Source organism: Lynx canadensis, chromosome E1, assembly GCF_007474595.2.
Source record: "Lynx canadensis isolate LIC74 chromosome E1, mLynCan4.pri.v2, whole genome shotgun sequence".
Taxonomy (NCBI): Eukaryota; Metazoa; Chordata; class Mammalia; order Carnivora; family Felidae; genus Lynx; species Lynx canadensis.
Window position 1 is genome coordinate 58,892,160 of NC_044316.2, and position 14,635 is coordinate 58,906,794.

General features: G+C 62.2%; 1 protein-coding gene and 1 long non-coding RNA gene across 6 annotated transcripts in view; one reads left to right on the forward strand and one right to left on the reverse strand.

Annotated features, from left to right (window-relative positions):
* Positions 1-8,366: 8,366 nt before the first annotated feature.
* LOC115501818 lies at positions 8,367-11,211 on the reverse strand. The gene is made up of 2 exons (XR_003964914.2): positions 11,010-11,211; positions 8,367-10,339 (listed from the first exon to the last, which is right to left on the reverse strand). It is a non-coding gene; the product is annotated as an uncharacterized LOC115501818 (long non-coding RNA).
* A 404-nt stretch (positions 11,212-11,615) lies between these two features.
* BAIAP2 (BAR/IMD domain containing adaptor protein 2) overlaps positions 11,616-14,635 on the forward strand; it is a 62,700-nt gene continuing 59,680 nt past the window's right edge. For 4 of the 5 annotated variants that reach the window (XR_003964913.1, XM_030297024.1, XM_030297022.1 and 1 more), the window contains exon 1: positions 11,616-11,737. Coding sequence is in view for 4 of the 5 variants with exons in the window: in XM_030297024.1 (XP_030152884.1) it covers positions 11,684-11,737 (54 nt within the window). In the remaining variant the exon portion in view is untranslated. The remainder of the gene's footprint in view (positions 11,738-14,635) is intronic. The other variant, XM_030297023.2, reaches the window with a different exon arrangement.

Here is a 14,635-nt window from a genome sequence, read left to right on the forward strand (position 1 = left end):
TTGGGGAAAGTAGGCGACGGGGGCTTCCCAATGTGCTCAGCAGAATATTAGCAAACTGAATCCAGGAATGTGTAAGAAGGGGTCTTTATCCTGGAGTAACCTGTTTATTCTGGGACAAATCCAATGTGGTTTATCCTGGAAATGTACGGTAGGTGCAGCACATAAATATCAATCACTGTAATTCACAATGTCAACAGACTAAAGAAGAAAATCTGACGACATCTCAGTAGATGCAGGAAAAGCATTTGACAAAATTCAACACTTATGATTTTTTTAAAAACCAGCCAGCTAGGAAAAAAGGGAATTTCTTTATAAAAGGCATCTGCAGGGGCGCCTGGGTGGCTCAGTCGGTTGAGCGTCCAACTTCGGCTCAGGTCACGATCTCACGGCTCGTGAGTTCAAGCCCCGGGTCAGGTGCTGTGCCGACAGCTCGGAGCCTGGAGCCTGCTTCGGATTCTGTGTCTCCCTCTCTCTCTGCAACAGGCATCTGCGACCTCCTGCAGCTAACAGCAGGCTTAATGGCAAAGGGCTGAATGCTATTCCCCCATAAGATCAGAAGCCGGGCAAGGGGACTTCTCTGACCACTTCTGTTCAACATCACGTTGAGGGTCCTGATCAGTATAATCAAGAGAGAAATAAAATGCACACGTGCTAGGAAGGAAGAAAGGAAACTTTCTAGTTGTGGCGACATGTCTATTTCCATTCACGAGCCATGAACACCTGGCGGCCGAGATTGAAACTTTAAACGTGGGAAAGAGACGTCCACTGCCCAGGGGGATGTGGTAGACCACTCCCACGCTGAGAACGGGACAAACGACAAAATCCCGCTCTCATCCTGTCAGAGGGGGCCTCTCCGGGCACCCGTCTGGAGACCTTGCCTGTGCCTGCTTTGCGAAATTAACCCGATGCACAGGCCTTTCGGTATTGGCAGCTCTTTATGGGGGCGGGTGAGGGACCTTCAGGCGGGCCCCCCTCTGACACACAGACTTCGAAGGGCTGGTGAGGAAGAAAAGGGCTTCTGATGGTTTCCACAGTTTAACAACAAGTGCACACACACGTCCCCAAGTGTGATCTTTTGGGCCGTGTGTGGTGCCCAGAGAGCGGACGGGAGAGGGGTCCAGGCGTCGGCAGCTGGCACCACGGGCGTCAGGTCCCCTTCCCGGGTCGGGTCCGTCACCGTGGGGAGCCGGGCCAGATGGTGTGCCAGAGGACGGGGAGGCTGAGCCTCGGACGCGAGCAGTCTGGGAGGCAGGGAGGGCCGCGGCACAGCTCAGCAGTGACCCTGGGTCAGGGGCGCATGCCCGACCCTGGGCCACTGTTTGATGGACCGGGTGGCCACTGCCAGCGTTCTCTCTCCAGGTCTCCCGGGGACCCCATCACCCACCTGACCTTTGGACAAGGCCCATTTCTCCCCAAGTCTGAGGCTCTTGACGGCCAGGACTGACAGGTGCAGCGTCCCAGTGCCCTGGTGGGGAAGGTCTCGTGGCCCCGGGAAAGCCACTCCAGGGTCCGGGCCTCAGTGTGACAGGGCTGAAGGCTGGTCCCACCCCACCTGTCCTGTGGGCTGGTGGTCAGATGCCTCGGGTGCGTTGCTCGAGCCCGGCTCCCTGGCTCCCGGCCACCACCTGGCAGCACGGTCCTGCCAGGGCCGCAGATGGTCTGGGCTCCCACCCAAGGCGTCTGCAGGCAACAGGTCAGGACTCCATTCACTCTGCATGTCTGAGAGCAGCTGCCCTATTTCCGCACTCAGAGTGCTGGGCAGAAGGTCCGCAGGGCCTCACAAACATCTCAGGTACCAGGACGGCTCGGGACCCTCAGCTCACACACACCACCCTCATCAGGCCGAGGGGCTTCATCTTGATGGCACACAGGAAGTGCTCAGCTCATAGAGGGGCCCGTGGTCCCTGCTGCTTCTGGGACCCAGCCTGGGCTGGAAGTGCACCTGACCGGGCCCAGGGAGTCCCCTAGTGAGCTGGGGGAACCGAGATTTGGTCAAAAGCCTCTGAGAGGAGCTGGCTGGCCTCCGATGGTCGCCTCCCTGATGGGGTTCTGAAGTGAAGCCATGGAACTCTGGAGAAGTCTGGTTCCTTTAAGAAAGGTGCTAGACACATGAAAAGATGCTCAATGTCATGAGGCATCAGGCAAATGCAAATCAAAGCCACAGCGGGACGCCACTTCACGTCCACCACGGGGGCCAGCATCAAAGAACAAACAACGAGAGTTGCGGATGCGGAGAGATCGGAGAGATCGGGCTCTCGGGCTCTCGCGCATCGCGGGGTGGGGATGCGAGATCGCGAGTCACTGGGAAAAACAGCCCGGTGGTTCCTCAAGAAGCTAAACAAAAAATCACCAGCAGTTCCAGCCCTAGATTCACACACCACGGAACTGAAAACCTGCACACGCATGCATGTTCACAGCCCCCCGAAGGTGGAAACCATCAACGACGCACCCCTGGCCCAGGGAGAAGCAAAACGCGGTGGAAGAGGGCTCAGCCGTTTGTGGAAAGGGGTGAGAGCAGACACCTGCCGCGACACGGATGGACCTCCGAGCCATAAGCCACACGCACGCCACGGGATTCCAGGGATAGGAGGTGTCCAGGAGAGGCAAACACAGACGCAGATGCCGGACGCTGGCCAGAGGAGCAGGGATGGACCGCGGGTGGGGATGGGGCTCCCATTGGGCTGACGAGATGCTCGGAACTGGATCGAGGTGGTGGTTTGCACAGCACTGTGAATGCCCTACGTGCCTCTAACGTGGACTGCATTGTGTACCTTAAGCGAATTTATTCTGTCATGTGATTTCTACCTCAATCTTGAAACGAGATGTCACAGGGCTCTTGGACAGCACAGGTTACAGCGAGCAATTTTCGTGGCACAGCCTAACTTGCCAGGGGAGACCACACCACCCACCACGCGTCCCCTCGGCAGGCTCCAGGCAGCGTCTGCGCCACACTGAGCGGCCTCTCTCAAACGCGTGACCTCTCCTTCCTCGCTGGGCCACGGGACGGGGGACATTCCAGGGAGGTCTGTGGCTTGGCCCGGCCTCAGACCGGAGCCCTGCAGCCACCGCCTGAGCCTGCGGCGACCGCCCCGTCCCTGACCCCGTCCTGTCCACGCCCTGCAGCCCGTACCCGCCCCCGCGCCCCGGCTGTCCTCGAGGACCCTCTGCACGGTCTGGCCCCGCCCCGCCCGGTCGCGCCCCACCCACCCGGCCGCGCCCCACCCACCCGACCCCGCCCTACCCGGCCCCGCCCCACCACCCGGCCCCGCCCTGCCACGCCCTGCCCGGCCACGCCCCATCCACTCGGCCCCGCCCCTCCCGGCCCCGCCCAGCACGGTCCTACCAGGCCCCGCCCCACCCACCCGGCCACACCCTGCCGGGCCCGGCCCAGCGTCAGCATCACTTTCTGGACTGACCACCAGGTGGCAGCGAAGGCTCCTCGATGTGGAGTCCCGGCCCCGACGCCCCTCCCGCAGCCCAGGCGGGGCCCGGCTCCCGCAGCCAGAGCTCAACACAGGCTGCCCCGCGCCTGCACCCTCAGCCCTCTGCGCCTACCTCAGCCCACACGCGGGTGCCTGTCCAGAGAACACCGCGGAGCCGCACTGAGGCTGACGCTCCCGTCCCGGCCGCCTGAACGTTACCAGCTCCGCGTCCCAGCGACGTGCCTCTGATGGAGCCCGTGTGCCGTCTGCAAGTCTCGGCCCTCACTCTCCTCATGCAGAACCGAACCATGAAGGAAAACTGCAACTAAATGCACCACCGCCAGCCCCAGGGGCTCGGAGAACCGGGGCCCGAGGCTGCGCAAAGGGCTGCTGGATCCCGGGGCGCAGACAAAACCCCCAAACCCGGGTGTGAACTGACAGTGACACCCGGCAAAAGTCACAAGGCTGCACCGGGGGTTAAATGTCACGCGGAGCCAAGTTTTCCAGGACCCTCTGTAGAGATAATATGTTTCTTCCAACTTGGGAGAGAAGAACAGAAAAAAGCCTGATGGGATAGATAATATTCTCAAGCTTGACACTAAAATAATTTTTCTCAAAATCACATTACTTTCTGGCCAGACCTGCCAGGGAAGCAATTCTGAAACTCTCCACACTTCTTTGGGATATGAAAGCTGGCGGCGGTTTTCAGCTGTTCCCACAAGTGCCCAACTCTGGCTGCAAGAGGAGCCCCTCAGGGGCCCCAGCTGCCCCCGCACCAACTCCAGCCTGTGTCCTGGCCCGGCTGCTGAAGGGACTGGCCCAGCGTCCCCAGCCCGCTGCCCACCGAGCCCCGGCCAGGGGCCAGGTGCTTCTGTGGCTTCCGAACACCATGTCCCACACAGGTGTCCACCCGCACACCCCTCGGCCAGCTCTACCTTCTGCCTGTCCGGTTCTATCACACTTATTCTAGCACATTCTAGGGCAAGCTACAGGAAGAGGTAACGGTTCTTATGTGCTACCCAGGAGGACAGGATTTCACATCTCTCGCGTGCCCGTCACCCCCCTCCGGCTGGGCCTGTGGGTCACCCTGCCGGTGCAACAAAGCTGTCCCGCTGTCCAGCACATGCACACGGCCCAGCAGCGTGGGGACACAGCGGGTTCGCCCCCTGGACGTCCTGGGTTCCCAACCATGTGAGAAGGGGGCTGGCCTGACCGCCAGGAAGAGCAGCGTCGAAGCCACCCACCTGGTCCCTGTGCCACCTCCAGGGGGACACGCCTGGCCCAGGGGAGGAGCCACCCCAGGCAGGGAGTCTGGAGGGCGGCTGGAGTCGGGCATCAGGGACTCGACGCCGGGCAGCTCGTACGGGACGACCCCGGCCAGTGGAGCAGACGCCTGTGCGCACGCCGGCAGGGAGACCTGCAGGCCCAGCCCGAGTGGGCTTTAACGCACCCCCCCGCCCCCGGGTGGGTTTAGGATCTGCAGTGAGAAGAAAAAGTCAGATTTCAGGGCTGAAGGCAGCATTTTAAAATCCGGCTTTAAATAAACACGGAATAAAAAAAGAGTGCTCGGAGCCTCCGGCAGCCGAAATTAGAAGCGGCCGCCCTGGGCGGGGGGCCATCTGTGCGCCAGGCAGCGCCGTCTGCAGTCTCCTGGCGGCGCCGGGGGGCTGGGGACAGGCAAGGCCCCGCTTTCCAGGCCGTCCTCCAAGTCCAGACTCCAGAGAACACGTCCCCTCCTCTCTGCTCCAAAACACCTTCCAGATCACTGTCCGGCCGGCGTAAGTCCGTTGAGAAGCAGAGAGAGGAACACCAAGATTGTGTCTCCGGACAGAGAGGCAGCAAGTGCGTGTGACGCCAGCGTCTTCCCTGTGCCCCCCGGGGCAGCGGAGTGACCAGCCATGGCCGTGTGTGCCCGGGGCCTCCTCACCGCTAATCTCCTTCTGACGGAGGTGCGGGAACCTCAGGGTCCCGCTCACCGGCTGGAGGGCCGCACCAAAGCTGGGCGTGCCCTATGGGGCGTGGGTCTCCCCGCCCCCGTCCCTTCGTCGGCTCAGGCGACCCCCCCCCCCAGCCCTCCCGCCTCACCTGGCCTGGGGAGGCCCAGGTATGGGGGCGCCCGCATCACCTGCCTGGGCTATTTAAATCTGCATTGTCAGTTAACGTATTCTAATCAGCAGGTGGGTGACCGAGCTGGCAGACGCGAAATGACGCTAAGCTGCAGGGGGGAGGAGCCCCCAGAGAAACTCTGAGCCTCTTCGCGCCCCGGCACTCACCCCCGCGCTGCCTCCCACGGCCCCTGGAGTCACGCCGAGGCGCAGTGATTATGTAAAGGGGCCGCCGGTTGCTGGGGAACCTCTCCCACCCAGCCCTGCCTCAGGGCCGGCACCTCCTGGCTCCCCCACACGCAGGGAGCCCCCTCCAGCCCCTCCAGGTCTGGCCAGGAGGGAAGCTGGGGGAAGCGGAGAACGGAGAACATTCTAGGCTGCCTTTCTAGGGGGCCAGGAGGGGCCTGAAGCCACACCTGAGCCTGTCCTGCCCTCCTCCGTCTCCGTCTGTGCTCCGTCTGTGCAGGGCAGCCTGGAGAGAGCCCAGCTCACTCACACCTCCCTCAAGGGCACGTACCCCGTGCTCCCTCCCGGGACAGACAAGGTAACGGCACAGATCCCTGCAGGCCCACGAGGAATCTGTCCTGTCCAGGGGCAATATTTTAGTTACAGAGAAGAAAGCCTTTAAACTGTGTGCAGGCCAAGGATGAGCAGGTTTGGGGGAAAGAGCAAATCTAGGTAACCAACTGGGGGGGAGGAGGGGACAGCCCTCACCTGGAGTGGCAGGTCAGCCCGGGCTCACCCCTTCCTGGCCTTGGCCCTGGCCTGTCCTGGCCATGCAGGGTCGCACACTGGGGCCCTGTGCCGGCCTCCTGCACGAGCTGCTGTCCACAGACCGGGCTCCAGGGAGGGGAGGGAAGGGGAGGGACGACGGCTCCACCTGCTGTTCCCACAGAGGCAGGGGTCTCCGGTGAGATACAGGCCAGGTAGGGGCTGGTGCACCCCCCCTTTTAAGAAACTTTTAATTTCCGGACAGTTTTCAATTTATATAATTACTGCAAAGATCCCCTCCCCCCCCCCCCCCGCCTGTTTCCCGCCAACACCTCCCGTCGGCACACGGAGTGTGTCAATAATCACAAACTCCTATGGGTTCGCTGCTGTCAACCAAAGTCCATACTCTGCTCAGGTGTCCTTGGTTTTCCTGTTGCCCCATCGTCACGTCTCCCCTGGGGCCTCTGGGCTGAGCCGTGTCTCACGTCCCTGGTTTCCCGTGGCCGGGCAGTTCTGGGGCTGCTGGGGCCGTCCCTCCGTTGGGATGTGTCTGGAGGTTACATGGGGGTGACAGGGTTCTGGGAGGTAGACCACAGAGCTGAAGGGCCACGCGTGATCACCGCGATGCCCAACTGCAGCTGCGACCTGGCCCGCCTGTCTGTCTCCCGGTAAAGCTCCTTCTCCCTCCTCCTGTGCTCTCGAGAGGGAGGTGGCCCTGCACAGCACACACTCAAGGGCCCGGGAGACTTCTTGAGACGGCTTCTCATGTGCCTTTCTACATGGCATCTGGTGCTTTCTAGAAATGTCCAAGGGCTAACAATGATAATCTCTAGACCATTTAAGGGCTTGCCACATGCCAGACACAGTTCTCAGTGCTTTCCTTCTTCCTCTTCCTCTTTTTTTTTTTTAATGTTTTTATTTAGTTTTGAGAGAGACAGACAGAGACAGAACATGAGCAGGGGAGGGGCAGATCAAGAAGGACACACAGACTCCGAAGCAGGCTCCAGACTCTGAGCTGTCAGCACAGAGCCCACTCGGGGCTCGAACTCATGAGCCATGAGATCACGACCTGAGCCGAAGTCGGGCGCTTAACCGACTGAGCCACCCAGGCGCCCCTTGGTGCCTTCCTGCTGTCTGCACCCTGAATCATCCCCATGTTCTGCGGCAGCTGCCACGGCCCACCTCCACCCAGGTGGGGCTGGAAGAGGCTATGGCAGTGCCCAAGCCCCGCCGGGCTGTCTCAGTGACTGGCTCCCGGTACCGACTCTTCCTGTCCTCTGCGTCCACTCCCTCAACAGCACACCCAGCTGGGAGAGGTCAGGCCTCACCCAGTGGCAGGAAACACGGCTCTCCTTTTGTGCCGGACAGAGCCACGGTGTGCCGGAGGCTGCTGAGGTGACCTTCCTGCTGGCGGCAGGCAGGACTCCCCCGAGCCTGTGAGCTTCCCGCTCCGGGCAGCTCCGGCTTTCTTGCTGATACTGCTGACAGTCACAAAGCGTGTGGGCCTGGCCAGGAACCAGAAAACAGTCCTCTGGACACAATTCGGACAGTTGTGCCGGTGACATGGCCCAGGCCAATCACCAGGGGCACCTGGCACGGACGGGAGGCTGGAGGGGCGTGGGGGGGATGTCAGTGGTGTAGGCCAGGGCAGACAGGAAAGATGAGGTCCTGCTAGGGATGCCCGTCCTTCCTGCTCTGGAACTTTCTGGTTACTGATTACAAGTGCTTGAATCCAGGAAGGAAAAAAAGGAAGAGAAGTCTGGATTGGGTGGCTCCTTCTCTGAGAGCGGGGAGGAAGGGGGAGGCGGAGGGAGAGAGAAACAGCCCCCTTGCCAAGCACAGATGTCCCTGTGATCCGAGACAAATGGCCACCCCGTAGGCCAAGCCCAGCCAAAACCAGGTTAAGCTGGACAGAGAGATGTGGCGAAAACCCTTCAAAGTTTTGCTGGGCGGCCACCTCAGAAAGGGCTCCTTCTGTTTAGCAAAAATTCACAAATCCTTGTGCCTGCCTGCCAGGAGAACAGCTTGCTTGAAAAGCAAAGGCTGTCATCCTGTAATTAAATCTGAGACCCCCCTCCCTACGTGACGCTGAGATGGAACCACTTATATAACACGCCTAAAAATAAGCTGATGAAGAGACGCACTTTTATTCTCCCTGCCTGCAGCCTTGTCTCCTGGGCCGCCCAGGCTGGGGTCTGCTGAGCCGGAGGTCGGCGTCCACAGCACCACACGGTCAGGTTCTCGCCTCTGACTGCAGCCCAGCACCCTGCATGCGCGAGGGCCCGGAGCCGGTGTGCGGGGCTGGGGCGGGGGAGGGCCCTCTGGTTCAGAGCTACGTGCCGAAGATCCCCATGGCTACACGCCTCCCTGGTGGCGCAGGACCGCAGAGGTGAGGACCAATGATCAGAAGTGACAGGGAAACAGAGTGCCAGTGCACCTGCTTCCTCGGGGACACCAGCTGCCCCTCAGCCCTGCCCAAGTGCAGGAAGACCACCACCCTGTTCCGGGGTGCTGGGACCGCCCATCTTGGCTGGCGCTGGTCCTCTCGGACTTCTCCATCGTGACAATGCCTTGCTCTGGCCGGGTTGGAGGGGGTGGGGCCAGACCCCAAGTCGGGGTGATGATTTCCCAGCTGCCCCGAGTGCCAACCCCCGGGCCAGGGGCTGGATCCCACAGCCCCCAACACACTCTGAGTTAAGGAGAAGGAACAAGTGGGGTTTATAAGGGCCCTGAACACTCCGAAAGAAAGAGGTGCCAAGACAAGGGTGGCCCCCTAAGTCCTGGGAGCTGTGTGCTGCTGCTGACCGTCAGTACCCCGACACCACCATCTCGTCTCGTCCACCACTCAGGCCCTAGGACCTTACCCTTGGTCCTCAGTCCCGGCCCCCAGACACCATCACCACGTGAAAGAACTTCCACACAAGTAAGAAAACCCCCAGAGAACACTGGTGGTCTCCTGGCGGGTGGGGGAGGGGGCTAAGACCCCTCCTCACAGCTGAAGGACCGAGCACGTATGCTGGAGACCTTTCTGGAGTCTGGTGGTTCGGAGAGGCCGCCAGGCCGGGTCCAGGTCTCCAGGTCTCGATAGGACAGCCTCGCCCGCGTCTCACTCTGTGCCTGCCATCAGCCCCGCTCGCTTTCTGGGTGACACTCCACGAGAGGCTCGCTCAGTTCCACTTGCGGCAGGGTGCTGACAGCGCCCCTCCCCCACCGCTCCCCTCCTGCCCAGCTGCCAGGGAGAGGGAGAGGCCCAGGATGGCTGCTGGAAGGCAGGCCAGGCTCGGAGGGGCTGCCCTACCTCAGCTGCTACCAAAGGGGAGCATGCCCTTGGGCAGGAGAACGGTAGTCAAGGGCAGAACCTTCCAGAGAGTGGAGCGGTGCTTAGGACTACAGATGCTTCTCGGGAGAGGACTCTCTCCTCCCTCCACTGTCTTGAGACCGCGGGGGGGAGCCAGCCCAGGACTCTCCAGACTACACCCCCCCACCCCCTCCCCGGTTTTCCTGCCGGCTTCCACCTGTCATTCTTCTGACCCCAACCACGTCACTTCCCTTTGGGCAAGCAGCAGCCAGCTCTACCCCGCCCCCACCCAGCTCCACCTCAGCCCCTGACCCCGGTCAGTTCAACAGACGCTGGTCCCAGGGCCGGCGGGAGGCAAGCATGCACCACACCATGGTGGCCGGGAAGGAAAGAGAAAGAAGGGGAAGGAGACAACCCTAACTTCACAGCCGCACAAGCAGATGAACATCCCAGTCGTCAGAGCCGGTTTGAACTGCTTTCTGTCACTTACAACCAAAAGAATCCCAAAACCTATAAACGCAGGCGTCTACTTTAAAACTCTGCAAACACAATGAAGGAGAGGAAGCCACAGCTGGTTTCAGGAAGGAAATTCAACCAAAAAGAATCTGCCTGTGACGGAAGGCTTGCAGACAGGAGGGCAGGCAACCTCGTCCTGCACGTTGCTGTCCTTTCTTCGGGATGATCCTACGAAGCAGAATGCGGTCCACCTGGGTCCTGGTAGACTGGCTGTGACTTCGGGACTTGCCTTAGTCCCGGCTGTCGGACTGATGTCTTGTGGGGCTGTGTCTCCCTGGGCACCTGGGCTTGAAGGGAAAGTATGAGTGACCATCCTGGATGGGACGCTGGCACAATGTCAGGGCTTTGTTATAGGGAAACACTCAGATCTGGTGTTTCACAGCGTAAAGCAAATAATTCCTCCAAATGCAACTCTAATTTATATAAATATTTTTTCAAAGGAATTGTACTGGGATCCCTGTGTGCCAGCTTGGTCAGCTTCCCCGGTGGAACCTCCCTGGAAAACCAGGCAGCTCTGGCCCCTTGATCCTTCAAGGAAGGCTCTCCTCCACCACAGGGTCCTCCTCCCCAAAGAAACTGCCCCCAGCAAGGGTCGTCTGCCATCAGGGTCCTCTCCTTCCCTGGGGGTCCCCCGCCGTCCTCTCCACAGGGTCCTCTCCCCACCCCCCATCCGCCCCCTCTACCATCTTCCTGGCAAGTTCTCCTCCCCGAGCCCCAGGGTGCCCCTCCCCAGGGTTTTCCTCAGGGCCCACCCCACCCCATGCTCACCCCTTCCAGGGTCCTCCCCTCCCAGGGTCTTCCCGCAGAGCACCACCCCCTCCCAAGGTCCAGCCTTCCCAGCGTCCTCCCCAGAGTCCACCCCCGTTAGGTACCACCCCCCCAGTATCCTTCCGTCTCAGGATCCTCCCCAGGGCCCATCCTCCCCGTGGCCCGAGTCTCCGCCGTCCGCAGACTTACCTCCCAAAACTCCGGGTCCGGGCCGGACCGTGCGGCTGCGTGCCGGCCTCTCCCCATCATTCACTCCGCCCGCGCGGCCGGCTGCCCAGGGACTCTCCCCCGCCCTGCGCGAGCCCGCGCCCCCCGCCACTGGCAGGGAGCGGCGCCCAGGGGCCGCCCCGACTCGCGACTCAGCGAAGAGCCGCCCCCACGCGCTCTCGCCCACCTTCCGCTCTCCGCCTCCAGCGCCACCGGCCCACGCCGCCCCGCCCCCAGCCCGGCTGTCGCCCGGCCCCCAGGCTGTTCCCAGGGCCGAGGCCCGCGCCGCGCCTCCGCCTCCTCCCCCGCGATCGACAGCGCTACCGGCCAATTGCTGCCCTGAGCCGGCCCGCGGGCCCCGCCTCCTCCTCCATCTCCGGAACCTACCAATGGGAAGGGCGGTGCGGGGGCGGGGCCTGCCGGTTGCCTGGCAGCGGCGCGGCAGGGCGGGGGCGGGCGGCCGGGGGCGGTGATCCGGGTGCGGGGGGCGGAGCCTACGGGGGGCGGGGCCTGGTGGTTATAAAGGCGGCCGCCGGCGGGGTGCCGCGTTTCTGGTCCGGCTTCGCGCGCTGCCCGTCCGTTTCTGCCGCGCCCGCCTCCGTCGCCGCCGTCGCCCGTGCCCCCGCTCCGCTCCGCGGTGCCGCCGGACCAGCACCATGTCGCTGTCGCGCACGGAGGAGATGCACCGGCTCACGGAAAATGTCTACAAGGTGAGCCCGCGCCGTCCGCGCGCCCGGGCCCGACCAGGGCGGCCCTGGCCCTTGGGGGTCTTCTCGGAGCGGCAGCGGGACCCGGCGCCAGCCGCTCGTTCGCAGGTGGGCTCAGGAGCCCCCCGCCCCGGCAGCCCTGCGTCGCCCCGCGCGCCCTTCCGCGCGCGTCCGCGCGGGCGCCCGGGGGACGGGGCCCCTCGGACCGGAGTGGAGCGGGGCGGGGGCCGCCGGGGGTCCAGGGGCCGCGCCGCGCGTCGCCCTGCACCCGGACGGCGTGATGGCCCCGTGGTGGCCCCTCCAGCCAGGTTACGCAAGCCTTTGGGCACTTTCTCCTCAACAGGCTTTCCCCTTCCGCAACTCCTTCTCGGGCAGTGATGGACGGGGCCCCAGGTGGGAGGTCGCGCGCGGGCAGGTTGGAGGGGTGGACAGATAATCCATCATCTTATGTAACCGCGGAGGAGAAGACTAATTGTGTAGGAGGCTGGCGCGCCTGCCTCTGATGTGTGTGGAGAGTGGGGTTCGCGTTCCCCTCTGCACACTGTCGCTGTCACTAGCCCGCGGAGCGCCGCGGGAAGACCCTCGGGCCCCCTCCCTGGTCATTTGTGTGCCTTGTCGAGGTTAACAGGCCCTTGGGTTTCTGTTTCTCCAGCGTCTGTTTTCTCGGTTTAGACCCTCACCCCCAGTGAAACAGACCCAGGCTCCCAGGGGCTCAGGGCCCAGTGCAGTCCAGGCGGGCATTTTCTCCAGAGGGATCGGCCCCGGCGTCCACAGCAATCCTCTTACAAAGGTGCTTATTTCAGAACCGTATCTGAAGGTTAAGTGTGGGCTGGGAGATTCAGGTGTTTACGCCGTGGCTGCTGGTTCACGGCCACTAAATGGGATTGCAGGGCCCCCAGTTGTGTTAACAATTGGCTGTGCCTCTTTAGCCAGTGGCCTGTGAGGCCCTCCCCCTTAGCTGGCTCAGGCTCTGGACAGCCAGAGGGAGACCTCCCAGGTGGCCCCCTTTTCTTTCAGCTGGGTTTCGGGTGGCAGACTGTCCGGTAACCGGCTTCTCACGTAGGGTTTCAAGTTAGAGCTGGGTCATGGCAGGAATTCTGAAGCCGGGTCGGGATTGAGTAAGTCGGGCTCTGGAGCCATGTTGGAGCTGCTGGGTAAACATGAGTCAAAGACGGCTGAGGACTAGGCACGGAAAAGGAACAGCGTCTGGGGTTTTGTGTTTGGTGTCACAGAGTGTGTGGCATACGTTTCTGGTCGTGTTGCTCTGCAACGCTGTCGGGAAGGGAGCTTCATTAAGTCATTAGTCATTAGTTCCGTAACCATGTGCTCGTTCTCGAAGGGGGGGGGAGGGAAGTGCCAGGCAGAGGGTCTCTTTCCTATTTTCCTTGCTTCTGCAACGAAACCATTAAACAGGAACTTCCATGGCGAGGATCGGGAGGGGTGCACGGCCTGGCTTCGCTCTGGGGAACCCACGATCATCCGCACTAAAACTCTCACAGCCTGGGCAGTGAGGCGTGCAGTCACCGCCGAGCGGCTTCTAGGCGGAGCTGTGATTTACCCGGAGATCTGCAGGCAGGCATGACGGCAAGGGCCGTGAACCCCTGGAAGCAGGCCTGGAGGGTTGGGGTGCACATTCAACAGCAAGTCTGTGCGGTGCTGTCAGCTCAGGTTTCACTAATGAGCTCCGTGGGCAAGCGCGCAGAGATAGACCCAGGATCTGCAGGGCTGGACGCAGCCGCTTTGGTGAAGCAGGGCTTGCCCCCCGCGACCCGCTTCCCGTCCTCACAGCAGCCCCGCTGCAACGCAAGGCCGGGCGGGTTGGGTTGTAGCGGTGCCTTCCGACGCTCTGTGGCCCTACTGCCAATCTGGAGTGCCGGGGCTGTGCTACCCTTTTGTTCTCTGTCGCTGGGGAGCTCGGGCTCCCAGCAGAGCCGGTACAGGTGGGCGGCGGGGGCACGCCGGCCAGGCAGACAGCAGCCCAACGGAGACACAGCTGGAGCCACCCGTGTGGACCTGGCTGGCCCTCTGTTTCGGCCGGGGGCCGCGCTGCCTCCCTTCCTGGGTCGGTGGCTTGCGGAAGGGTGGCCGGGATGTGGCCCCTCTGTGTCCCCTGCGCTGCAGCGCGGCTGTTTGCTTTGGCCCTGCATCCTTTCAGCTCCAGCTCTGAGTGCTGTTTGCCTTGGCAGAGGCGGGAGCGGCGGGGACACTCGTCCTTGGCCTCGCTGATTAAAAATGTGAGAATAGACCGCACTCCTCCCTGGAAGAACCAGCAACACAGACTTTCACCTTTTTCTCTGTGGCCCAGCTTCTGCGGGAGCCACGTCCTCGGGGAATTTCACAGAAGCTGAAGGGGAGAGCAGCAGAATGCCTCCCTGATGTCCCCTGAGAACTCACCCTCGGGGCTGGGCAGGGCGACAGGCACTGGGCCGGGTCCTTCAGGGGATGGGGGGTGCAGGCAGCAGACCCCAGAGTCCAAGACCTGGCCAAGGGGGGCAGCCCTGGGGGGTTTGCCTGGAGTGAGGGACGGAGTGGGGCGGGGGCCAGGCACAAAGTGCTCAGAATGAAGCCCCAACTACAGCCCTCTCGGGAGAGACCTCCGATGACCGATGTAGGGAAAGGGGCTTCTGTAGAAGCTGGCCTCTGTTCCTGGGGATTCTGGGGAAGTGACTGGCAGGTTTGTGTTCTCGTGGTCCAGTAGGCGAAGCAGCCGTGGCTCTCAGGTGACCTTGTGACCCTGGAGGGGAGCGCTGGTGCAACGAGCGTCTCCAGGATAGGGGCATCCGTGGCTTGTCCTGAGGACGTGGGAAGGTGGGAGACAGCCTGAGAAGGACGAGTTTCCCAGGGAAAGCCGTGGATGTGATTGTTTATGGTGTTGAGGCTTCTGGGCCTTGGTCCACACGA